At 39.8% G+C, this 24,036-nt stretch overlaps 1 protein-coding gene across 2 annotated transcripts in view; it reads left to right on the top strand.

Annotated features, from left to right (window-relative positions):
• The first annotated feature begins 927 nt into the window (after positions 1 to 927).
• Positions 928 to 24,036, top strand: part of syne2a (spectrin repeat containing, nuclear envelope 2a) — an 88,299-nt gene continuing 65,190 nt past the window's right edge. The window contains exons 1-42 of one of the 2 annotated variants that reach the window (XM_026142781.1): positions 928 to 1,229; positions 1,332 to 1,411; positions 1,497 to 1,613; positions 4,316 to 4,377; positions 5,581 to 5,676; positions 5,795 to 5,872; positions 5,965 to 6,057; positions 6,230 to 6,426; positions 6,628 to 6,827; positions 7,066 to 7,166; positions 7,324 to 7,413; positions 7,611 to 7,724; positions 7,807 to 7,944; positions 8,403 to 8,567; positions 8,712 to 8,824; positions 8,972 to 9,140; positions 9,357 to 9,453; positions 9,565 to 9,761; positions 9,912 to 10,064; positions 10,190 to 10,327; positions 10,430 to 10,531; positions 10,689 to 10,856; positions 10,967 to 11,125; positions 11,211 to 11,933; positions 12,333 to 12,467; positions 12,939 to 13,088; positions 13,214 to 13,380; positions 14,018 to 14,354; positions 15,581 to 15,696; positions 15,871 to 15,991; positions 16,196 to 16,365; positions 17,202 to 17,352; positions 17,441 to 18,324; positions 18,658 to 18,816; positions 18,935 to 19,085; positions 19,209 to 19,367; positions 19,922 to 20,089; positions 20,179 to 20,280; positions 20,954 to 21,157; positions 21,258 to 21,463; positions 22,674 to 22,781; positions 23,564 to 23,861. In XM_026142781.1, the coding sequence (XP_025998566.1) occupies positions 1,538 to 1,613; positions 4,316 to 4,377; positions 5,581 to 5,676; positions 5,795 to 5,872; positions 5,965 to 6,057; positions 6,230 to 6,426; positions 6,628 to 6,827; positions 7,066 to 7,166; positions 7,324 to 7,413; positions 7,611 to 7,724; positions 7,807 to 7,944; positions 8,403 to 8,567; positions 8,712 to 8,824; positions 8,972 to 9,140; positions 9,357 to 9,453; positions 9,565 to 9,761; positions 9,912 to 10,064; positions 10,190 to 10,327; positions 10,430 to 10,531; positions 10,689 to 10,856; positions 10,967 to 11,125; positions 11,211 to 11,933; positions 12,333 to 12,467; positions 12,939 to 13,088; positions 13,214 to 13,380; positions 14,018 to 14,354; positions 15,581 to 15,696; positions 15,871 to 15,991; positions 16,196 to 16,365; positions 17,202 to 17,352; positions 17,441 to 18,324; positions 18,658 to 18,816; positions 18,935 to 19,085; positions 19,209 to 19,367; positions 19,922 to 20,089; positions 20,179 to 20,280; positions 20,954 to 21,157; positions 21,258 to 21,463; positions 22,674 to 22,781; positions 23,564 to 23,861 (7,215 nt within the window). In that variant the 5' untranslated portion in view covers positions 928 to 1,229; positions 1,332 to 1,411; positions 1,497 to 1,537. Of the gene's footprint in view, positions 1,230 to 1,281; positions 1,412 to 1,496; positions 1,614 to 4,315; positions 4,378 to 5,580; positions 5,677 to 5,794; positions 5,873 to 5,964; positions 6,058 to 6,229; positions 6,427 to 6,627; positions 6,828 to 7,065; positions 7,167 to 7,323; positions 7,414 to 7,610; positions 7,725 to 7,806; positions 7,945 to 8,402; positions 8,568 to 8,711; positions 8,825 to 8,971; positions 9,141 to 9,356; positions 9,454 to 9,564; positions 9,762 to 9,911; positions 10,065 to 10,189; positions 10,328 to 10,429; positions 10,532 to 10,688; positions 10,857 to 10,966; positions 11,126 to 11,210; positions 11,934 to 12,332; positions 12,468 to 12,938; positions 13,089 to 13,213; positions 13,381 to 14,017; positions 14,355 to 15,580; positions 15,697 to 15,870; positions 15,992 to 16,195; positions 16,366 to 17,201; positions 17,353 to 17,440; positions 18,325 to 18,657; positions 18,817 to 18,934; positions 19,086 to 19,208; positions 19,368 to 19,921; positions 20,090 to 20,178; positions 20,281 to 20,953; positions 21,158 to 21,257; positions 21,464 to 22,673; positions 22,782 to 23,563; positions 23,862 to 24,036 lie in introns of those variants that run through there. The other variant, XM_026142782.1, reaches the window with a different exon arrangement.

Genomic DNA, 24,036 nt, shown 5'->3' with positions numbered 1-24,036 from the left:
TTTCCTTCCCACTGTCGCCAAAGTACTTGCTCATAGGGGATCATATGATTGTTGGGTGTTTCTCTGTATGTATTATTGTAGGGTCTACCTTACATTATAAAGTGCCTTGAGGCGACTATTGTTGTGATTTGGTGCTGTCTAAATAAAACAGAATGGAATTGAACTGAATTGAATATTCATAATCAGTTGATTATTGCTTGGTAAGCCAGAAGTATGTTTTAAGATAAGATCAAATGCTAACAGTTGGCTCGGTTTCTTTGCGTTTGAGTTCTTGACAACCCATGGGTTTAAGTAGACAGCAACTTATAAGTGTTAAAAGTCAGCGTACTGAGCTGGAAGACTAACTTCCTAACTTTAAATTTTAACTCTCAAAGTGTACCTTGTCTGCGTTTAGCTAAAGAATAGCAGATAAACCTTAAAGCCTGCTCCGCTTTCAAACATTACCTTTTTCTGCCACAGCCATAACAGGTGGGAATTTGAGGTAAGGGTGCAGCTGCCGGGGCACAAAGACTTTCCACTGCTCACCATAGTGAAATAACAAATAAAACACTGGCACCTCTCTCAAGGGTAAAAATGGCATTGTGTATCATGTTCTCCCATTCAAAACTCCTACCTTCTCTTTAGGTGAGACAAGTAAATAACAAGCAATGAGACATTTTAGCTCACGATATGGTGATTATTCTTTTCAGGTCAGAAATTTTGTAACTGTGCTTCTCCCGGTCATCCATGTGTTTTACACTCAATATGAAACCTGATGAGAAAGATTATTCACTGCTCACTGTTGGAATGACACTACTTTCCTAGTGATTCCCAGCTGTCCTATAAAAAATATTTAAGTAGAAGCACTTTTGATTCCTGAAATACAATTATTTGCTTTAATAAATAGAGCTGAACACTAAAGAAGCTCACCTTACGATTTTACAGTGTTTGATTGTTTTGTAGCCAAAGGCTGCTGGGTTTGTCTGAGAGTCTGCGTAAATGATTTGCTTATACAGCCAGACAGGGCGGGACTTTCCACTCTTTGCTGTTCTCTCCCACCAACAAGCAAAGCACCTTGTTTCATTTATGAGCACTAAAGGCCATATCCTATTTGAAGACACTCAACACTGTTTTGCCATATTCAAAGGACACAGCTGAGGAGATTTATTGTACACTCTTAACTCTCATCTGGGTTCTTCACTGCCATGCCCTGCAGTAGCTGTCTGCAGTGACTACAGCCCTGCTTACAGGTATGTTAAAGATTTGTGACCAGGTCATCTATTTTTGTATGTCCACACTATGGCAGTGTGTTGGTAGCTCATTATGGACGCCAGAGTTTTTACTTTTTTCAGCTCAGAGAGTGTGTGCCTGAGCCTGTCTGCCTGCAGAAAAGCAAGGGTGTGGATAGGTGTGTTCCTAACATGACTAACCAGTGAGTAGAAAAATGTTTTAGAAGAAAAACCTCAGTGTTGCGGTCTTCCCCCCGAGCAGATGATTTACTAATATTTTTCTCCTAGACTTTCCTGAAGTCAATTCTGGGCTCTGCTGCGGAGACTGCATGGCTTCAGGTGAAGCAGAAGAAGGCGATGGAGGGATTCCACTGGACATCGACAATGTGCACATGCTTCTCCAAGGTCAGGCTATTTTTGCACTTACATAGATGTTGTGACATGTGATGTGCTGTCGCAGGGAGTCACTGTGGTGGTGAGCAACTCTCTGAGATCAGCTACTCATTAAAGACCAATAATTTTGGAGAAACATTACAAAATTGCATAGATAAAAAAATTCTGCTTCACTTTATTTTCCATCACAGTTACTTGTGAAGTTAGCATTCCAGTTCTAAAAGTGTAATGAAAGTGAAAGTGTGAAAAGCACAACTCCAGCCCGAAGACTGAATCGTGCTTAGAAAGTGTTTAATGTTGTGCTCACGTTTTTCTAGTGTAGGCGTATTTTTTTTAAAGCTGTATAATAAAACACACGCAGACCACAGCACTTTCACTACCCCAGTTCAGAAGATAATCTGCAGTTAAAAGGAGGGTTTGGCACTTTGTTGCGTCTTAGTCTTTTACTTTGAAGATTCATGACAAATAACCTTTCAATAAAAGCAATCTATCTGCTCGGCTTCATTTGATCCACACCATCAAGTCTGCATTAAACTTCACCTTTTATCAAGAGAACTCCAATTATTATTGACTCTGTTTTAATTTCCCAAATAAATTATGTGTATGTGACTCATGCCCATTTTAAAAAGGAAGAAACACTATGCTTTTTTTCTTATCTGTTTTGTCTCCATTTATTTGCATCTAGGAATATTTGATATCAGCTATGTACCAAAACACGCATATAAGCAGTGTGTGAGCATCATGGCAAATAGTACATCATAGAGTCACTCAGCATTGATACTAAAAATATCACCAAAATCTTACACATCATTTACCAAAGGTTGCATGGCCTTGATAGCTGATCCCACAAGGGGTATAACTGCAGAAACCAGTTCTGTTTTCAAGTAAAATTGTAGTTAAAGTTATTCTATGAGTAGACTGGCAACAATTGAAAAACAAGACTCTTCATCAGGGTCTACGTCAGGATCGCTTAGTCTTTGTAATTGTGTCTCAGTTGAAGAAAAAACTAATATGACTCCATTCATTAATCTGATCAAAACATCTATAAATAAGCAAGTATTGTTTTCAGATTCGAAGTTTAACTACTGGATACAAGATTTCTCCCATTTCCTATGTATGTGCAATGGAAACCTCAAGTTTCTACATGTGTAAACCGCATATTATACCAAATTAGTTGTGATGTAATCAGTGCTGCTCATATGCCCACGCCTTAAACTCAGAATCACTTGTAAACATTTGCCTCAATCACTGTGATTTGACCTGGAAAAGCATATTTAGCTAATGCCTACTCAAAAATGAACTGAGAACAGGAAGTTTTGATTTGGTGAAAGTGAAAACCTCACTGTTGTCTTGTGATAAGAAAATTACATACAGGGGAATTACTGTATTTTAAAATTCTCGCAAGTTTCGCTTTCTGTAGAGTCCAAGGTGGTTCATTTAGGCCTTAGAGTTCCAGAGCTGTAACCAACTAAATCCAGGGATTTAAAAAAGGAAAAAAATCCAATGAGGGCTTCAGGCGTTAATGTGGTGACGCCTTTATGCCGCCAATGCCAGGTGAGGTGGGTGGAGTTCAGTGTTTCAAATGCTCGGGAGTGGCCTGTTTTGGCAAGCTCTTAAACAAACAGAAGCATTAGTTGCTCAGATTCTTGGTCAAAATTGATACCAGGAAACGAGTCCAAAACAAGTGTCTGTGGGCTTTTTTGTTTCTGTCAGACAAAATATCAATATATTATATTTCCTTAAGGCTACTGTCAACAGCTTGCTTTCGGGTCTCGTTGACTGTTATGTAACTTATTGTGGTTAGACTTGAGATGGAAACAGGCAACTACTCCCTGATAATTTCATGCTTTTCTTCATTTTCTGATTACTGTAGGAAAGCAGTCTGATGTTATTTACAGTAAAAAGTGCAAAGGTTTGGCAGTGGGAGTTTAGGATGTGTTCTTGTGCGCATCAAGCATCATTTGATCCAAAATATCTCACTCTGTGTGTGCGTACATGTGTCAGTCTGGGCATTTGTTGTTACTGTGAATGTTCCTGTGTGTATATTTGCTCTGCGTGTGTGTGTGTGCGCATGCCCCAGTATCTATGACTGTGACTTGGAAGCTGTCCCATCTGTTAGGGAGATCCTAGCATTTAGCATGTCTTTAGCTTAAAGAAGAAGCTTTTGACACCAGGATTATCCGGTGGCCAAGGCAGAAGCTTTATGTTGTGGACACCTAAAATCATTATTCATGGGTTTGTTAATTATTCATTATAAGAATGGAGGGTCAAAAATGTTTCTCTTTTTCTGATGTCGGTGAGTAGTTTATGACCTCCTCGTGATTGTAACTCACAACAAAGGTCCCTTTGCAGTTATAAACTACAGCTTTGTTATGGACGTTACATCAGCATGATCCTGATATGGACAGTAAAGGAATAATAATAATGGTGCTTTGGGGAATACGCCGTAATGTATTTGTTGATATTGTGCATTTAGTGCATTAGGTGTTAAAACTGATGGCTCACACAGACCTAGAGACAAGAACAGAACTAGACACTTTTGAGGCTTTTGCTGCGTTTGAGTGAAGCTTTTGCATAAATCAGCCAGCTTGACTGTGTTTTCATTTCTCTTTAGCATAACAGTATCTCTTTTTAGTGTCTAATACTTAAGTACTGTTCTAATCAAAGAAATCTATACATTCTATCAACAATTTCTATCTATATTTCCCTAACAGTGGAGCATGAACAGATTCAGAAAAGGACATTCACCAACTGGATAAATGCTCAACTTGCTAAGGTATGTTAAGGTGTTATATCTGTGTAAGGTGCACAATGAATTTAACTATATTTATTTGTTTAGCAAAGGGAATGGCAAACTGCAGGAAGACTATGCAGCTGTAAATTCAAATTTGAGATATTTTATGCTTGAGGTAGTGCCAAATAACTGACAAATCCTTGCTTTTAAAGTAATTCCTGGTGCTTTATTAACAGTTTGGTTGGGAATATGGATGTTTAAAGACTATAGTAGTTAGGAAATTGGTGAAAATGGTATATATACTTCTAGGCATGCCATCTGCATAATACATGTACAAAGAAAACAGCAAATTGCATTGCTTGTCCTCAATGCACTTTTTTATGCGACATAAACAGTCAAAAAGTAAATGTTGCAGATGCTTTATCAGCAATACAGATTAACATGACTTCATGCTGTGGTTGAAAGGTTAGCTGCATGTTAGCTGGAGAGCGTAACATGCTTACTCACTGGTGAGAGCAGGGAAGCAACTCATGGATCTCATGGGAAAGAGACCTTGAGCTGCTGACACCAGTCTGGGGTATAAATAGTGCTCAGTAGAGCTGAACAACATGTAACATGAACCGAGGCAGCTCATGTCCACATGACTGTGCTCCAAGCCGAAATCAAAACTAGCAAACCCGAGGTACTTCCTTTATACGTAGAGGTCAGTGTTTGCCACTGTGAACAAGAAAATGCTTTTATATAAACGCATTGCAGCTTCAAAACATTAAAATGTGGATCAGCTTGGTTCGTGCTGTATATTTTGTGTGTAGCATGTAAATTTTCAAGTTACTGTGCAATAAAAAGTGGCATACACACTTTGGACATTGCCCAATGAAGAAGACAACTTCTATTAACCTTTGTGCTTCCTGCTGCACTTGATGTCAGTTAAGGTCAGAAATGATATTTTCATCAGCTTCTTTGACACATGGAAGCACTAAAAAAATTCTCTTTTCTATAATTATCATTCAGTTTAACACCCAGTGTGACCAAGAGTTGTTTAGATCAAAGATTTTATTATAATTGCAAAATTATATAAAATAATATACGTAATTCAACTTTAGGTGTCACTGTCAGCTTAAACTCACTGCATATTTCTGTGGTTCTAAAAACAGGAAATAGCTTTTATACAAACACACCTGCTTGTTTACTTTGCTACATTGTGCAGATAAAATCAGTAAAACTATATTTTGTGCATTGCTACAGGGAAGCCCGCCCTCATTTGTGTCAGACCTATTTTGTGATCTCAGAGATGGGTCAAAGCTGCTCGACCTGCTGGAGGTGATGAGTGGCCAGATGATGGTGAGTTTTAACATCAGTGAAATGAATAAATTCTAATTTTCTCCTTATGTGAAGACAACTATTGGGAAGATAAAATGGCATAACTGATATTGAGAATTGTCTGCCACTGTCATTATAGAAAAGACAAAAAGGTCGTGGGGTTTTCCAGCAGAGGGCCAATATTGAGACGGCATTAAAATTTCTCAAGAAAAAAAATGTACGTTTGCACACTGAAAAACATTACAATATAATATATGTGTGTCTGTAGTGTGTTTAATGCTTTTGCCGCTGTTGTTCGGTGTGCTTCAGGTCAAACTGGTGAACATTAACATCCCAGATATCATAGATGGGCGGCCGTCCATCATCCTAGGCCTCGTATGGACCGTCATACTCCACTGTCACGTGAGTACAGTGGAATGAAGCATTACTCAGATACTAATGGCAGGACATCTTAACAAAACATGTTAAGATTTATCACAGTTGTTTAAAAATCCTTGCACTGATTCTAAGTTTAACTTTATGAAGGTATTGATCAGTTAATGCACAATATGTTTACCATCTCTGTTTGTTTTAGATTGAGGAGCTGGCCAGTGCGCTCTCCTTTAGCTCGCGTCATTCCTCCCTCGACTCTCTCTCCAGCCTGGACTCCTGGTCCGGCAGCCCTGTTCCAGCTAGTCCAGTCCCCGCAGGTCGGACATCACCGCTCCACAGACGTTTCCGTGTATCTGCCAAGAAGGCCCTGCTCATGTGGGTCAGGGACCAATGCAAAAAGTGAGGGTTTTTCTTTATATTGTATAAATTTTAATATTTACAATGTTTATGCTGTAACCATTTTTTTTACACTGGTATCTTGAGTTTTTAATGATTAATAATATTCTTTTTTGTCATTTTTTAATCTTCTCAGTGCGATCCATCTAAGTGATCAATGCGTTAGTCATCTAAAGGTTGTGGACCTTGTCTTCCTCTTTCTAGAGTTCATTGCTCTGTTAATGTGAAGGACTTTAAGTCAAGCTGGAGAAGTGGAGAGGTCTTCCTGGCCATCCTGTCTTCTCTCAGGCCTCAGTTGGTTGATCTCTCACTGGTCCAATCCAGAAGCAACCAGGAGAACCTGGAAGAAGCATTTCACCTTGCTGAGCAAGAGCTGCATATACCCCGCCTGCTGGAACCTCAGGGTGAGTCTGATAAAATGTTAGGGGGCATTTCACAGTGATATTTGTTGTAATTCTGGATAATATGATGACCTTTTCTCAGGAATGACTCCAAAAGGTTTAGATTGATTAAAAAAAACAAAACAACTATTGATTCTGCAATAGGCAAACTTGAAAACTTGAGTATTATACAAAAAAGAAAACAAAAGCAAACTAATGGGAGAATTTTGAATCAAATTGTTCTCATTGCCTTTCACCTCAGATGTTGATGTTAGCAGTCCTGATGAAAAGTCTATCATGACCTATGTGGCCCAATTTCTGCAATACTCCAGCGACATGCCAGCACCTGATGACCACCTCCAGGTTAGCGATGAGATCACATTTCTCATTTTTTCAGCACATCCTGCTGTCTTTTGGTCTTCTACAAGAACCTTCATGAATGTAAGGGTGGTCAACCATCTTTCTGTCCTCCTCCTTTCAATACTGTTTTTCATGGTTTGATCTGGTGGTGGTGCTATAGCTGTTTCCTTTGGCCCAGCCCTCCTTTTGCTCACCTGAGACTCTGCCTGCACACTTTACTCCAGCAATTGCTGTCTCACCAGTACACGAGGTACACAATGAATCCTTTAACACTCTGTCACTTTTGTTACGGAAGTCTTTCTTTTCTCTATTAAATAATGGTACTTATTAATGTTCATAACTGTCTAAGTCTCGTGTAATGGCATGAACTGCTTGATCGCGTGGCCCTGACAACTTATTCTAACACTGCAATGGTCGTTACTGACAGCTTTGGTTATGAAAATTTAGGTTTCTCCAAGTGAACGAGCACAGCAAGTGACATGCTGGCTGGAACAAGCCTATCAGGAACTGTCAGATTCATGGAAGGCTGCAGAGAACTCAAGTTATGCTGAAAAATATCAGGTAATGCAGTATTAAGGATTAAATTACATGTTCAGCGTGTGTAGGTTGTAAGGTTAAGGAGTTATCATGTTTGATTTATCAGGTGCTTCAGAGCCTCGCTGGCTCTTTCACTGAGCAACGGAGACCAGTGATGACCCTCCTGGCTGCCCTAAGACGCCGCCCTGAGCTGAGTCAGCAGCAGTGTTTTCTCAGGACAGCGTGGGATCAACTGGAGGAAGAGGTCAGGAAATGTATTTTTGCATAATAAGAAGCTAGGTTACATTCAGGGTTTTAGTTTTTAACCTTGGTATTTTTTTGTTAAGCTGTTGGGGACATTTGTGGGGACATTATTTTAAAATATTGTGGTGAGCTGAGGAATCTTTACAACAGAGGTTGAGCCTGCTGTTCTACCCCAAGCAGAAAGGGGCTTTTTATTGAACAGTTTTGCTGTACTACATTATGCTTCACGGGGTCAATAACCCCGCACATGAACTCACTCATGGTATAGCATCTCTTTCCATCAAACAACAACTGTCAGTGATTTTACACTGTAGCATTAACAGGAACAGTGAAGAGTCACGTAACAATAACGCCACATTATTTTAATATTTACGGAAAGTCGTCAGTATAGAAAACTGCTCGTTTTAGTGAAGCAGATTGCTCATATCAAGTTGTTTGTATATGTGTGTCGTTCTGCAGCTGCAGAGGTGTAAAGCAGACTTGGACCTGAGTCTTCCTCCTCCTCTGGACTCTGTTGTTGCATGGCTGCAGCGTGCAGAGGCAGGGCTTGCAGAAGACGCAGGGAAAGTGAAAGACCATTCAGATGCCGCTAAAGAAGCAAGAGCTCAGCAGGATAGCCTAAAGGTTCATTTGTGTTGAAGCTACATACAAAGAAAGAAAATGTGATCTTGTGACAAAACTTGATAACAGTGTCCTGAAACTCTGAAGAGCAACATTATTCAGATTAAAGCTTAAAAATCTTGTTTACTGTGTTTTTTCACTTTTCAGAATATAAATAAAGAAATGGGCCATTATGTCAATATTCTTGAGACTTATCACAACATGGACGACTCGGGGAACATAGTGGTCCCCCTTGAAAAGTTTGATGAGATAAGAAAACGGTATGTGACCCAATTGTTAAAATTCTATAATTATTGAATGTATTATGATTTTTTTTTATCACTATATGCAGGTTTAAAGGCACAAATCTCCAAGTCTTGTGTTTGAAAAGAAAAAAGCAGTTTGTTTGCATCTTAATTTTCAAACAGTTTAACCAGCATTCGGGTCTCAACCAAGTATCGAGGGATCAAGCTGGAATACCAGGAGTCCCGTCACACCATCCTGGACCTCCTGAGCCAGATCGGTGCCAAGGTCCAGTCCTGGAAAACACCCTACAGGTCTCAGGAGACCACACATGTTCTTCTGCAGGACTGGCATGTGAGTGTATATCTGAGAGAGTAATATGTAAAAGCTTCTATTACAAATTCCAATGATGACTAACAGTGAATGGCATATATTCTATTACATGTTACTTCAAGGCCAGGCCCTTACAATTTAAATAGGATATATCCAGTGAGTCATTTGGGATCAAATTCTTCCTGAAAGACAAAAAGGAAACAATAAAATTATTATTTTCTGTGATTTGTTTTCTAGGAAACAATTGAGCATCAAGACCTGCTTTTCACTCTGACAAGCGCTCTGCACACCCTGAAGGAGAAGGCGAATGTTTATACCAGCAAAGCAGCGCTAAGTATGGAGTAAACATAAAATCATATTGTCATGAACTCAATAGAAATGTAATCAAGTAATTAGGGTTTTTTTTAAGACGAGATTTGACTTTCACACACTTTTCACACCCCAGGCGAAAATTTCCAGCTTGTTACTCGTCAGGTGAAGGAAGCAGAGAGTGAAGTTGAAATGGTCAAACAGGCTGTGACTGCTACTAGGGGTACCATGGAGAGAGTTTTGTGTGCATGGGAGACGTACAACAAAAACCTTGCTTCTCTACAGGCGTGGCTGGCGCAGGAGAAACTAATTCAGTCCCCAGCTGCAACACAGGTAACTTTACCCTGTTTGTCCTGTAGTAACTGTTGTGTAACTTAAAAATCTCCTTTCTTCTCCTATCATCATCATTTAAAAAAAATGATTTCAAAATATCCTCATTGTTGCTGGTTTTTCTTTGCTTTTTAAAATACTTGGATACTGTAGGATGTTAGTGAGTGGACTTCACGTCAAGCTCAATTAAATGAGGCAGGGAACTATCTCATAGAAGTGACGGAAACGTCAGTCAGTCTCAGTCTGGTCGAACAGTTGAGCAAAGTCAACATTCAGTGGGCTGAATACATGAAGAAGGCTATGTTTGTAAGTATTCATCTATTAACAATATGTCTTTTATGCAGGTCTAGTTCTGTTTGTTATTTTGTATTTGACATAAGGAGACATTAAAAATAAAGGAGCGTGTTAGACATAAAGATTTTGTCTTTTAGGATCTATCATCAGAGCCCTGTAGTGGTGCATCATGTCTTCAAATGGTGCATTCAATGACCCAGGAGGCCAGCCTGCTCCTCAGACAGCCACTTGAGGTGGCCTCAGTGCCACTAAAGGCTATCAGACAGAAATTACAGGTTAGTAAAATTTCAAAAGGCTGAATTGATCAGTAAATAATAAATAAACAAACAAATCTTTTTGTTATTTGAGCTACTGTCTCATACTTTATAATATTTCAGTTACTGAGTAAAAAGATGGCAGAAGTGAACGTGTCATCTCTTAGCTCTTCTCCCAACTTTCAAACAAGCTACTTTGAAAAGATCCAGAAAACTCTCCCACAGGTAGGATGCTCACTGAGATGCAGGGAAATTCTCTTTAATATTCCTAGAATATTAAATCAGCGCACAGGCAAACATTGTGCAAATTTACTAGAGTCCAGTTCTCCTATGTTGAATTATAGCAAACAAAGAACAGTCTGACTGTTTATTTGTACTGTAGATGCTTGTTGAAGCAGAGGGGGCCTGTGGGGAGCTGCAGCAGGCTGCATCCAGGCTGGAAGGTGGTCTGGCTGAGCTGGATCGTTGGAGCACTGATGCGATGGACTGTTACAATCACCTAAAGGAAAAAAGTCACAGAGGACACCCTACAATGGAGCCTACAGCAAAAGTCAGCAAACCAAAGCTTCATGTTGTTTCTAATTAGGCGTTTTGTTAGAGAGGGAAAATATAAAGCATATATGAAGCTGTTAAATTCAATACACACTTTAACACTTCCAGGGGCTAATCTCTCGAGGCTTCCAGCTGGCAAACCAGGTTAAAACCGAGGAACAGGATCTTCAAGGCCTTGTTGCAATACTACAGAAAACCTCTCCTCTGCAGCACCTCAGCACCTCTAGCCTGAAGGACAGGGTCACAGAAGCAGTCTCCTACTGCCAGGTAAAGTAAAACAATAGATGTAATAACTTTTTTTCAGTCCCATAATAGTCCCTTTTATTCATTTGTATGCTTTGCATTTTTTTAGGACATTCTGGGGATGTTTAGTTCTCTTGGGTATAAGCAGGAAGTTGGTGAATTTCCTAAGAATCAACCAGCCGTTGAAACAATCTTTCGGACAAAGAAACAGCCTGAGATTGGGTTATTAGTTGTGGCCAGAAGCAAACATGTAGAGAACATTGGGAACATCATGCTCCAATCTCAGCACTCAAATCAGCTTTCAGCTTCCACTCCTCAACAAAGGACAAGAGATCTCCAGGGAAAATTACATGATGAAAAAGATATTATTACACCCAAAATAGTCACCAGTTACCCACCTGTAACTTATATTCAATCTCATTTTCTTCAATCTGCAAAAGAAGCTGAATCTGAGCTTTTGATCCAGCCACAGTCATTTTCTAAATCACATCCCCTAGCTTCAAGTTTCAGTGAAAATGATCAGCCGCTACCTGCTACGACTCAAACTTCTATTAAGGGAAAGTTTTCAGAGAGTCCAGTTCCCGCTAAATATGGAGGAAGTTTACCTTGCCAATTTCAAACCAAGCACAAGAACACAGGACCGAGCTCTATACAGAGCAGTAAACCTCCACAACCACCAGTTATGGTCCACAGGGAAGTCCATTCAAAAGCCCAGTCAATGGCGAGAAGCAGGCTGGAGAAGGCCCGGTTTCGTCTGCAGGGACGCATCCAGCAAGCGATGAAGTTATTTGGTGGCAAAGAGATTTCAGAGTCGGAAGCCAAGAAGAAACAGGTACGCTACCAAACATCACAGAACAAATTAAGAAGGCCGTCACTATCTTTAACAGATGTTTTCAACTGTCACTTCAGTTTTTTGACTCAAATCAACAAATGTAATTGAATTACTAGTGATCACACAGCTGATTTGCTTATTATTTTCTCGGTTTATTACTTTGACAACATTTCAAGGTGAGTTTAAAGGCAGAAATCCACCCAATTGTTGCTTATTAAATGTTTAAAACAGAGGCTTTAATATAATTTAGATGCTTTCAGTGCTGAAACACCAAGGCCTTGAAACGTGCCTGAATATTCATAATTCAAACACTTTCTTTCAAGGTCTCTGGTATTTTGATTTGTGTTGCTACCAGTATCGTTTGTGCATCTCTTTACAGCTATATGTCTTTCTGTGCAGAAAGCTTTAAAAATTCTGCAGCCTGCCATGCTCGAAGAGTTCCTTTGTGCAGTGGAAGGTTTTGGGGCTTTCTGCTCTGGATCCCAGCTCCAGGACTTGATGCTCCTCTCTGACTCAGTGAGAAATCAGTGGGAGGTATGACAGGAACTGCACACATAGTCTGTAATTGACTGACTGATCCAGTCATTTTTATTCAGAGTTAAATCTAATGTAAAGACCTGAACCAAATACCTAAATCATTCACAAGCACATGTAGATCTTTCTTACTTTGCATTATAATCAGTATCACTACCTAAAAGGGGATTATATTTATTCTAGTGTTAAAAGAAACAGACTACATCTCAGTTATAATGAAGTCATTCTGTGATATTCTTTTGGTTTGCTTTTTGGTCATAGGCATAAAACAGTGAATGTTTTTATATAGTGGAAAATAACACGTAATAATAGGTCAAATACGATCCAGTCATACAGGATTTGTTTTGGACTTTTCAAGAATCTTTTTGTGTGTGAGCGTCTTCACAAATTAATCTGATAAATTTGATATATTCTATTTTTTTCCTAAAAACTTTGGTTAAAATTTTTTCTGCTTGCTTTTGTCATGCACAGGATGCACGCAGAGAAATGGCTGCTTTTATTCCGATCTTGTGGTCAAAGATCAGAGAAGGGAAGCAGTCATTTTCTGTCGTGCAGTGTGAAACGCATACTAACACTGTCCACACTGACCAGACTGACGATGATTCTTTGCAGCAGCAGCAGGTACTTGTCTCTAACATAGTATTAACATGGGACTGTGCTGTGTTTGTATCTGCCTGGCAGATGGTCAAATTACTGTAGAAAGAAAGATTTGCCTTCAGCTTCTCAGGAGCTCATATTTCTCCCAGGCTGTCACTGAGGGAGCCGCATCTATTGAGGAACGTGTTGAATCCCTCAGAGAGCTGTGCGAAACACTGACGCCAAAGAAATCCTCCTGCCTCGCTACAGACCAGCTGAGCGAGTCAGATGAAGTAGAGGAAACACAACCAAGGGATGCTGCAGTCCCAGCTAACAGGTCTGAAAACGCTAACGTTAAGAAAGAAACAGAAATCAGAAATGTTCTTCAATGTGACCTTTTGTTAGATTTGCCTTTTTCTTTAATGGAAACTGTTTTAATCATTATTGTCAGACTTTTATTTCCTACATCTAGAAATAATTTTCAGTTTGATGCTCTGTTTGATTTGAAAACTACAAAGGCGAGGCCCTATTTTGCAGTTTCAAAGAAAGTGGTGCCATTTCTCCAACAATGTTCATGCCTATCGGCTTGGTAGTTTTCTTTGTAAGTTTGCTGAAAGTTAGACACGGGCAACACTGATGAAATTCCTCTGGGTTTCACAAAGGAAGCTCAGACTCAAAAGGAAGTTAAAATTGCAGGAAGAAGGTCTAATTTAGATTGTGAAAACTCTATTTGCCTAAATTAGACAGAACTTGATTAGAATCTTGTTGCGTTTGAACTTACCCTTAAATCATTTTTCAAGTTATTAGAATTGTGACTTGAATTCAAAGCGATTTACTTGAAGAAGACCGTTTCTTATTTACAATTGTCACTCTGTAATCCTTCCGGTCTATTAATCTTAATCAGATGTCTGTTTGAATGAGCGGTTCGAACTGGCTGCCCCTGACATCCCCCCGATAAACATTTCTTATCTCAGCAGGGGACGGCAGCCTGGGGGAGACGCCCCACTGAGCGCGACTGACGTGTCGGCCAACACACAGCCGAGCAACAATCTCCCACAGAAACAAAGCGATGACAGCCCACATGAAGACCTCGCGCCCGTTTCTCATGTTGTGTCAGTGCAGCCTCATGGTGATATCCTCAAACTGAAAGTTCAGGAAGTCCCAACAGAGAGTGAGGTCCACCTGACAAAAAACAGAGACGGCAGGTCAGAACAAAATCCAAAGCCTTCACTTCGAGCCAAAGAGCAGCTGCTGAAAGCCCGTCTACTGCACTACGCAGAGAGCAGTCAGCAAATCCAAACTCATGCACAGGTATGCTCAGATTACATCACTGATCTGCTTCAATTTTGTTTTTCTTCAGTTTCTCAATTCTATGTTTTGGTACTTTGTGAGCTCTGAGAATAAAACTAGTAATATGGAGTTATTGTTTTTTTATGCAATCAAGTCAAGATATTTAAATTCAAAAATTAAATCTAGGAACACAAAGATAAATGTTGAATTGCAAGAAAATTAGATTTGTTATTAAAATATTTATTCAAAAGTTTTGTTTAGGATGCTAATCAGAGTGGAATCTGAACTGAAAGATGTGAAAATTGGCCAGACTTGGTGGTGGGTCTATGGATTAGACAGCAGGAATGAAACAACACTGCAAATCTATGACTACTTTTTGTGTACAGATATCTTTTGTCATAGCAATAGCAAGACTGTATTTTAAATGATGACTATCTCCTTTTATTTGATCAGCCGCTAGCTTTAAATTGCGATTTTATAACTAATTCTAATATTCTACACGATTTACAACCACAAACCTCCCAAATTTGGGACTCTGTTATACAAAGAATTAGAGAAAAAGCCATAGTACATGAACATGATCCAGAACAGCAAGAGAAAAAGGATGGATGGGTATTTCAGTCATTCTGTGTTTTGTCCAGATTCTGACTAAGAAGAAACTGTGATGTGGTGTCCAGTGTTTTTGAATGTGGACAGTGCTAGCAGTGTGCCACCATGACTCAGACTCAGCTGGTGTATTCTTTTCTCCATGATTTTTCATAATTTGAAAACACCAAGAAAGAGAATCTTTGTATATAATGCTATATTTCATAGTGACAAAATGTTTATGCAGCTAATAGTACTGTATTAGAAAATCTATTGTATACCAATCCCAGCTCCAGGACTATGAACCTAGATTACAAAATTATATTTTACAGTCACAAAATTGCTCTAAATTACAGTAGGCACTATAAATGAACAGTTTCATTCTGGAAGAGCTTGCAGACATTAATATTTGAATATCTGACAGTTCATAAAAAATGCAGCAGACTACAGAGGTAAAACATTAATAACTCTATTAAATGTCATTTACTTTGTTCATTTAAAGAAACCTTCCTAGCCAGAAACCAATTCAGCAGTTTTATTGGCTGGACAAGGAAAAGCACCGGCTGCAGAGTGCTAATCCTTGGTAATTGGATAGGCTCACTGCTCCATCTTTTCCTCTTTTCTTTACTGGACTGTTACTATGCAACTCTCTCACCTCGCAGGCAGTTGTTAGGAGCAACACGGTGGAGACCAAGCAGGAAGCACAGTGGACCATCATCCCAGAGCCAGCTGCTCCATCTCAAAAAGAACATCCCTCTGAACAGGAAGTGCAGGAGAGGTATGCGTCACTATCCCACTTTATTACACATTGGTGTTGTTTTTAGAACTGACAGCTTGTAAAATACTAATATGCTAGTAAGATTTACTAGACGTCACTGATTTTGCATCATATTTACTTCCCAGTCAGTCTCAGAAATTTTAGTAATGAAACAATGTGTAAATCTCTCTCAAGTTATAGAAAGCTCTGCTCAGCATTTAAATCTCAGCTTCAGGAGAACAAGCTACTTTTGGAGTCATTTATCCCAGATCCAGTCTCTATCCTTGCCCTGCAGAACCAAAAGAAGCATCTACAGGCAAGTTTGAGCACTTACTTTTACCAGAATTCTCATTTTAAAGTCCTACTCTTACATATGTGTTCATTATTATGTCTTAACTGTGGTCTTCTACATACTAGAATGTTTTTACAATTGTTAAGCATGAATTTATTTGTAAGCTCTAACTTTTGGCTTAAAATATTATTGCTGTGATTGTTTCATAAACATGTTTCACCTCAACAGACCTTGAAAAAAGAGACAGAAGCACTTTGGTTTGATGTTGAGCTCCAGTATACCCAGTTTTCCCAGTTTGCCCAGCCGATGACCAGGGAGGAGGGTTGGAGTGAAGTGGAACGAGAGCAGGGGTATCTGAATCAGCAGTGGAGAGAACAACAAGTGTGCCTACAGACCAGGTGCAGCTACCCTCTTAAATAAAAAAATTAGCAATTTTAATGTGCGTTTCATACAGTTAGTGCTTTCCTTGCAAATATTAGACAATTTTAAATTAAAGTAGCTACTTTCTTGCCCATTTAAAGACTTACTTTAAGTTTATTTTACAGTAACAACACAGAGCATATGCAGAAATCGGGTGTTAATGTTGAAGCTAAAGAGATATAAAGCGACTACTACATGAAAACAGATATTATATGCATGTGTTTATATGTGCATGCACTCTACTAGGCTGCATGAACTGACATATGGTCTGTGGGACATATGGTTTGTTTGTTTGTTTGTGGAAGTATGCAGTTAGTGATAAGTTGCTCCATTTAGTTTAGTTTGTTCAGTGTTTACAGCGTTCTTGTTGAAAGACTGTTAAATGCTAACAGATTTACAGCAGTATTAGCATGTTTGACACAACGTTCTTAACTCATTCACTGCCATTGACGTCTATAGACGTCAATTGAAAATCTTACGTTGACTGCCATTGACGTCTATAGACGCCAATGGCAGTCAACGTAAGTTGAACTGAAGCCCACCAGCAGTAAAAGTAGACCTGCAAGGAGGTGCAGGGTTTGCGCACGTAAGGGATTGCGCAGTGAGACAAAAATGTGGTGCAAGTCTTGTTGTGTTTCACTGACAGCCATTTGAAAATGGCTGGCAGTGAATGAGTTAAGGTAGCCCTAATGGCAAGTTAGTGCAAACACAGTGGCTATACTACCTAGTACCACAACCACTATCACAAATTCCTTGGACTATTTCACAAAGGGCAAAATTTTTCAGTTTTGCTTCTGCTTTGTGTTTGGGTCAGAATGGCATCTCTGGAGAACATTGCTGACCTGATGAAGTCTGCAGATGACCAGAAGACGCTGATCACACAACAACTTAACCAGATAACCGGACAGCCTGTGGATATCTGTTCTCTGACTTTGGCTGATTCAACAATATTACATGATTTAAAGGTATAGGTTTAAAACCATGTGCTCAAACAATTAGTGCTTATGATATGAAGAGTATAATATTATTTTGAATCCCTGGTCTCTTGAATAGGAGATGGACAACAGGCTGCAGGCTGGAATGAGGATGCTAACAGAAAAAAGCACCAAAGAGGAAAGTCAGGGGCCAGAAGCCACATCCGCCTCATCCCTCTGCAGGGGCCTCCACAGTAGCATCCATCATTTCAAGCAGCTCAGACAGCAACTGGAGAAAGTTCAGTCAGCTGTTTGTGCTCTGGATCGCTTCCTGACCACAGTGAGAGAAGTCAAGACTGAGATCCAAACTGTGCTGGCAAACCAAGACCTGAGCAAGCAGAAACATGAGGCAGACTGGGAGCAGGAGAAACCTTCATTGGATGCAACAATGCAGAGGTTGCAGGCTGCTACTGAGCAATCTGATTCTGTGGACAGTAATTTAAAGGCAGTGGGGATTAGTCTGACCATGGATGGTGCACTTGCAACATGTCAGGATGTGGTGAAATGCATCACAGTACATGTTGTGGAGATGGAAAAATGGGGAGCAAAAGCTATAATTCTCCCAGAAAAACGGAACATACAGGACGACGAGAAATCTAAAACTGTGGAGACATGTCAGACAAAGTCTGGTAATGCTTCCCTACAGCAACAGGACATGCAAGAAGATCCCACTTCAAGTGAGCCAGATGAGGAGTCAGGTTTGGAGGCCAAAAGGCGTAAGCTGGAAGGAGAGACTCAAGTGGAGGAAGAGCACAAGACTCAAGCATGGAGACCTCGAGAAGATCTCCTAGAAACTAAAGACCAGAGACAAATGGGAAGAACCACCCAGGTTAAGAAAGACGGAGAAAAAATGGAGAATTTGGTTCGGAGGAGAGCAAACCTGTTAGCAACACTGAGGGAGACAAAGAAGGCAGCTGAGGAGCTGAGCCTGCAGGAGCCCACTCTGCCTGCTCTGCAACACAGGTACAACACCGAGCTGGTACAACAACGTACTTTTATTTTCTTTAATTTAAGTGGCGTATCAAAAATATCCAACATGATCCACACTACCAGAAAAACATCTAAACACTCATCAAAACAAACGCATCATCCCAAAGGTTTCCAATAATCTCTAAGTTATAATAATATCAGATTTTATGGTACACTAATGGGCAGATTAATATTGACTAACTTTTATACAAAGGTCAGCTTTTGCTATTTCTATAAGTAGCTGGAGGCTCCATACAATAATAACTCCTAAATTCTTTCAGAATGTCAGTAGCTTCTTCTCTCCATATCCTGTTTTGTTATCTGCAGGACATGTACCTTGACAGAGTTGGAAAGTCACCTCGCTGACCTCCTCTCTGAAGTGCAGTACGTACGAGGTGCATCGTCACGGTCAGAAATCCCTGATGAGAGTCAAAACAGAGAGGTGGAGGATCTCTGGGAGGAGGCAACAAAGGCTGTAACTCAAAAGTAAAATCCAGCGTAGTGTGTGGTTATTAACGTTTGTAACTTTGATTGTTTCTGCAGCTCTTTCGTAGTTGTGTTACTCTGCTGAGCTTTTCTGTGTTGTGTTATGGGTCACATACAGACTGGAGCAGTGTGGTGTCCTAACAGAGCTGCTGAAGAGGTTTCAGAGCATTCGTGGTAAGCTGAGCGCGACACTGCAGCGAGCAGAAAGCGCTGTGAGTGAAAAAACCTCCTACATGGGGAAAGAAAAACTGCAGAGACTACACACTAAGGTAAGTCACACTGTTAAGCTTGACTAATGAACACAAAGATATCACAGCATTGACTTTTCTCTTTGTGCTGAAAACTTATCATTTAGTCATAATCCATATTTTTGTGTGTCTGTGGTTTTAAAGGTCCAGGAAACAAAAGCAGAGCTGAACAGCCTTGGAGATGGTATAGAGGAGGTCCGCAGTGTCTGCAGACAGCTTCACACTCACCTACGGCAGATACCAGAATGCACATGCATCCCATTTGAGAGCGAAGCTGATGCTGTCATGGATCACTGGCTGGATGTAAGCTTATCCACTTTACACTGTTAACTTTGTCTTTTAAAAAAAATTAGTTTTGTCTTTTTTTTTTTGCATGTTTTGTTTTAAAAAGATTTATTTTCCATAACTTTGGAGGTTTGACTTATTCTTTTTGTGATATGAAAGTTATTTTTTAACTCCAGTGATATCACATTCAATCTGTTGCATTCTCCAAGAAGAGCTGGTGATGTGAGGATGTAACTGTAAAAGCAATCTAAGGGAAAAGAGGATACTAAGAGGCAGAACCTGGTGCAAAATGATCGCTTTTCAGAAATGAGAGGGCAGCTGTTTCTAACAAGATAAAAAATAGCAAAGCTACAGCAAAACACAAAAGCGCTTGTTTAACCTTTGTGCTTGATTATTTGACATTGTAATTGAAATAATAGGTTTTTGTAATAATATACATTAACCTGACTACACCCAATTTCCTATTATTTCCTATTATTTTCGAATGTTGCTGATCTTAAATGAGATAGATAAAGATGCATATTATTGTAGGTCTAGGTTGTTAACTTTGCTGATATTTAACTTATTTGCAGTTATCAGAAAGAACAGAGTCCTGCCTTGAAAACCTACATCTAGCCTTGACTCTGTGGGACGGGGTCCTTCAGCAGGGGTCAGAAGTGGAGCGCTGGACCAGCGATAAAGTAGCTGTGTTTGCTCAGTGCCCGTCCTTTCAGTGTGAGGATGACATCAAGACACTACAGGTAAAACGGAGCTCTTGTGTATCATTCAGTTATGTTATGATCTCAAAGTTAAACTATAATGATGTTTACCTCACTCGCACTGTTACCAGAATGAGATTGTGCTTCAAGAGGAAAGTATACAGCATTTCCACCGTAGAGCCACTGAGATTCAGACACTGCTTCAGAGCGCAGAGTCCCCTCCGGAGCTTCAGGTAGGCATTGTTCCTCTGGTGTTATTTTCTTTATTTAGACGGAAATAAAGACAAACACAGTAGTTTTGGTTTTTTGTTTCACTTCCAGAAATATTTGACTGTGTAAAATGTAGACAAAATGCAACACCTTATCTTTTTTCACACAAAGAAAACACATCAAATGTTTAAATAAGGAACACATCTAAAAATAAGTTGTGATGGGGCAAAAGAAGGTTGGAAAAGTTAAAGAAGAGGGGATCCTACACAATGGTGAACATGGCCCTGTCACAACTTTTTTTCAGATGTGGTTTGATGACCATTAGAATAAGACCTGATTTTTCCAAGCGTAGCCTTAGAACGTTGTATAGACAGAGGTAACCCTCACTAATCTCTGATGCACACCCAGTCTCTTTACTGCGGAGGCAGGCCTGAAATATGACAGAAAACTCTCAGTTTCAAAAAGAGAAACAAGGGTTACCCCCCAGTAGGCATCCAGGCAGGAAAGAGTTAAACATTTGATGTGTTTTCTATGTTTTCATATGATCTACTTTGAATGAAATATGTCCCAAGTTTTGTTTGAAATTGTGAACTTATTTCCTGCTTGAATCTAGATTACATTTTCAGTTGTTTAGTCATTTTCACTATTACAAAGGGTTTTTTGCTCATCAGTTCTGATTCATTTTGATTTGTCAAGGTGGTAGGAACCCAGATGAGGAAGAAGATAGAGCAGTTGAAGGAGCTCGTTTCTGAAGCTGAGGATGTTTACAAGCAGATGGTGATTACTAAAGGGCAAATCACTGGGAGGATGGAAGAGTGTTTCAACTCCCTGCAGAAGATTGAAAACTCCCTCCTTACTCTTTGTGGTCCTGATGTTGCAGACGTGCTTGCAAAACTTAAGGTAAGGGCTTAAATAAGACATATGAAATAATGAAAACACATAAAACACACCAATAGATACAAGATAATATCAAATTAGCATTGTCTTTTATCTGTTGCAGGAGTTGTGTCAGCAGCTCCAGTCCCAGGATGAGCAGGCAGAGAGCTTGTTGGAGGACGTGCATGTCTTGGCCTCTATTACAGGTCCAGATAGCTTACAGAGTCTATCCGTGGAAGGGATCCAGCTACAGGAAAAAGTCAGAAAGACCCATCAGCTCTTCTCTGAAGTAGAAGAACAGACTGAGAGGAATATGCGTGATCTGGACAGGTAATAGACATCACATACAGAACAGTGTTGCGGTGCATCTGTGTTGTGTAATGTGTACAGATACATGCATCTACAATGAAAAGGAAATTGAAGCCTCCACTCATTAATGTGGCATGTAAGCAAACTTAAGAGAGCTGCTGGGCAGGAATTTTTGTCTAACACGTGCTTGGTGACTTGACAATTTGTCATCATGGAATTGTCATAGGGCAGCACGGTGGCACGGTGGTTAGCACTGTTGCCGCACAGCAAGAAGGTCCTGAGTTCAATTCCAACATCAGGCCGGGGTCTTTCTGTGTGAAGTTTGCATGTTCTCCCCGTGTTTGCGTGGGTTCCCTCCGGGTACTCCGGCTTCCTCCCACGGTCCAAAGACATGCAGCTTGTGGGGATAGGTTAATTGGATAATCCAAATTGTCACTAGGTGTGAATGTGCGAATGGTTGTCTGTCCCTGTGTGTTGGCCCTGCAACAGACTGGCGACCTGTCCAGGGTGTACCCTGCCTCTCGCCCTATGACAGCTGGGATAGGCTCCAGCGCCCCCCGCGATCCTGAAAAGGATAAGCGGAAGCGAATGGATGGATGGAATTGTCATAAAGAAAACAGGAAATAAATTATATTAGGAAGTTTGTTTAAGAGTAATATTGTTGTGCCAAACATTTTGAAAACAGTGCATGCTTGTGCAGTGTTGTGCAATAATCTTGAGTCACTTTTCAAGACTTTCAAAGTTTTACTTTAGACATTGGCTGCTTTTCAATCCTTGTGCCTGAAAATTTCCAGAGGAAGTTTTTTATTGCTGTTATTATGCCAACAATGACCTACGTCTCAGACCAGAAGATAAAATGATCATCATTTGGCCTCAGTTTGTTTTCCTATTATTACTAAGGTTCGATCTTTTGGGGGATTTAGAAACAAAACAAAAAAAATTAATCGCTCATCAGAGTCATCCTTGAAACTTACCATCCAGTCAAATTTGCTCTTACTCTGTACGTAAAACAGCTGTAAGCAGAAAAAGTCTTACAGAGTCACAGTGCTTAAACCAAAGAGAAGAAAGACATCAAAACAGGTTTGTCTGGTTTCCTGAGTCAGTCATGAATTATGTGGCAGAACCATTTTTTCACTGTAATGTCGTTTGAACGTATAGCATTGAGCATTGAGCAAATTAATGTGTTTGTGGTATGCACATGGGACGTATTTATGCTGTTTGTGTGTTTCAGGCTGCAAATAGAGAGGGACCATCTGGAGCAGTGGCTTCATGCTGCTGAGGAAAAAACAGCAAAGGAAGAGGATCAAAGTCTTCTGGAAGAAGAAGCGCTTCAACAAAGGTAAACCTTTCTCCTGAAGGTGTGTCACTCTCAATGTAGATTTGCAACAACTTGTATGTGTTCATGGCCCGTATATACTGCCTGATAACATATAGTATATGTATACTTTGCAGTATAATTGAAAATATGCTTTAAACATTTACCTGACTGTTTTATTTTTTTATTTACAACAATACATATGAGCAGTATTGATATTATTGTTGAAGTATTCCAATGTATTTTAAATTCACACATATTTTAATATGTTGGAGGTTCCTGATTACAAATAAAGATATGGAGGCTGATGTGTTTACTTTAGACTTTTGAAGGATGGAAAGTGACAGTGCTGCCAGTGCTACATATCAGGCAGAAATGTGAAAACGTGAGAATAGCAGAGTGACAGTAAAGACAAACAGACCTAAAAAAAACATGCAAGTGTTCAGTGCTGTGATTTTGACTAATGCTCACCAAAGTGTCAGGAATCTTGGAAACTGTGTATTGTTTTGTCAGGTGACTCATTCTTTACTCCATGTGTGTTTTAATTACGCAAAGGTCTGTTATATTGTAGATAAAAAGCACTTGTTTTACATATATTTTATATTCGAGCTGGAGTAAATTTTTTAATTTAAAAAATGCAATGATGTAATGCTGATGAACTACTATCACTTTTATTTTTTATCAGCTTAATATCACACACAGAAGTCCACACAGTAGTATCTACCACTTCAGTGTGCTTTGACTCTAGCATGGAAACATTAGATTTGACCCCATTATTAGCATTTACAGCTTTGATTTCTCTGCAGGGTGAGGACAGAGCTCCTCAGTCAGCTTGTGTCATCTTTACAAAGAAGCAACCTTCAGCAGCTGGCGGTGGTGGAGAACAGTAAAAAGCTGTTGGAACGATACAACAACTCACACATTAAAATACAAGGTGACTGTAAGGAGACGCATTCCTCTCTGAGGGAGGAAATCGAGGTGTTTCAGGCTTTATTCAAGTCCACACAATCATGGATCAGTGATCTGAGACAAGCTGTAGACTCTCCACTTGCTGAAAGCCGCTGGATTCAGACTCCATTAGAGCAAAAACTTCACTGTGCTCAAGTAAGAAAATGTTGCCTGCACATACTAAGATACTCAGTTTCACTATGTCATTTAGATCACAGATTTTATTTAGCGCATTTTATAAGAAAGTATGCTCTGTATCATACATACATGCATGTGCTAAGTACCTGTGTGGAGAGGTGACAGAAAGGCTTGATTGCTTGTGGAATATTGA

Source organism: Astatotilapia calliptera, chromosome 15, assembly GCF_900246225.1.
Source record: "Astatotilapia calliptera chromosome 15, fAstCal1.2, whole genome shotgun sequence".
Lineage (NCBI taxonomy): Eukaryota > Metazoa > Chordata > Actinopteri > Cichliformes > Cichlidae > Astatotilapia > Astatotilapia calliptera.
This window is presented reverse-complemented; position numbering and strand designations above follow the sequence as displayed.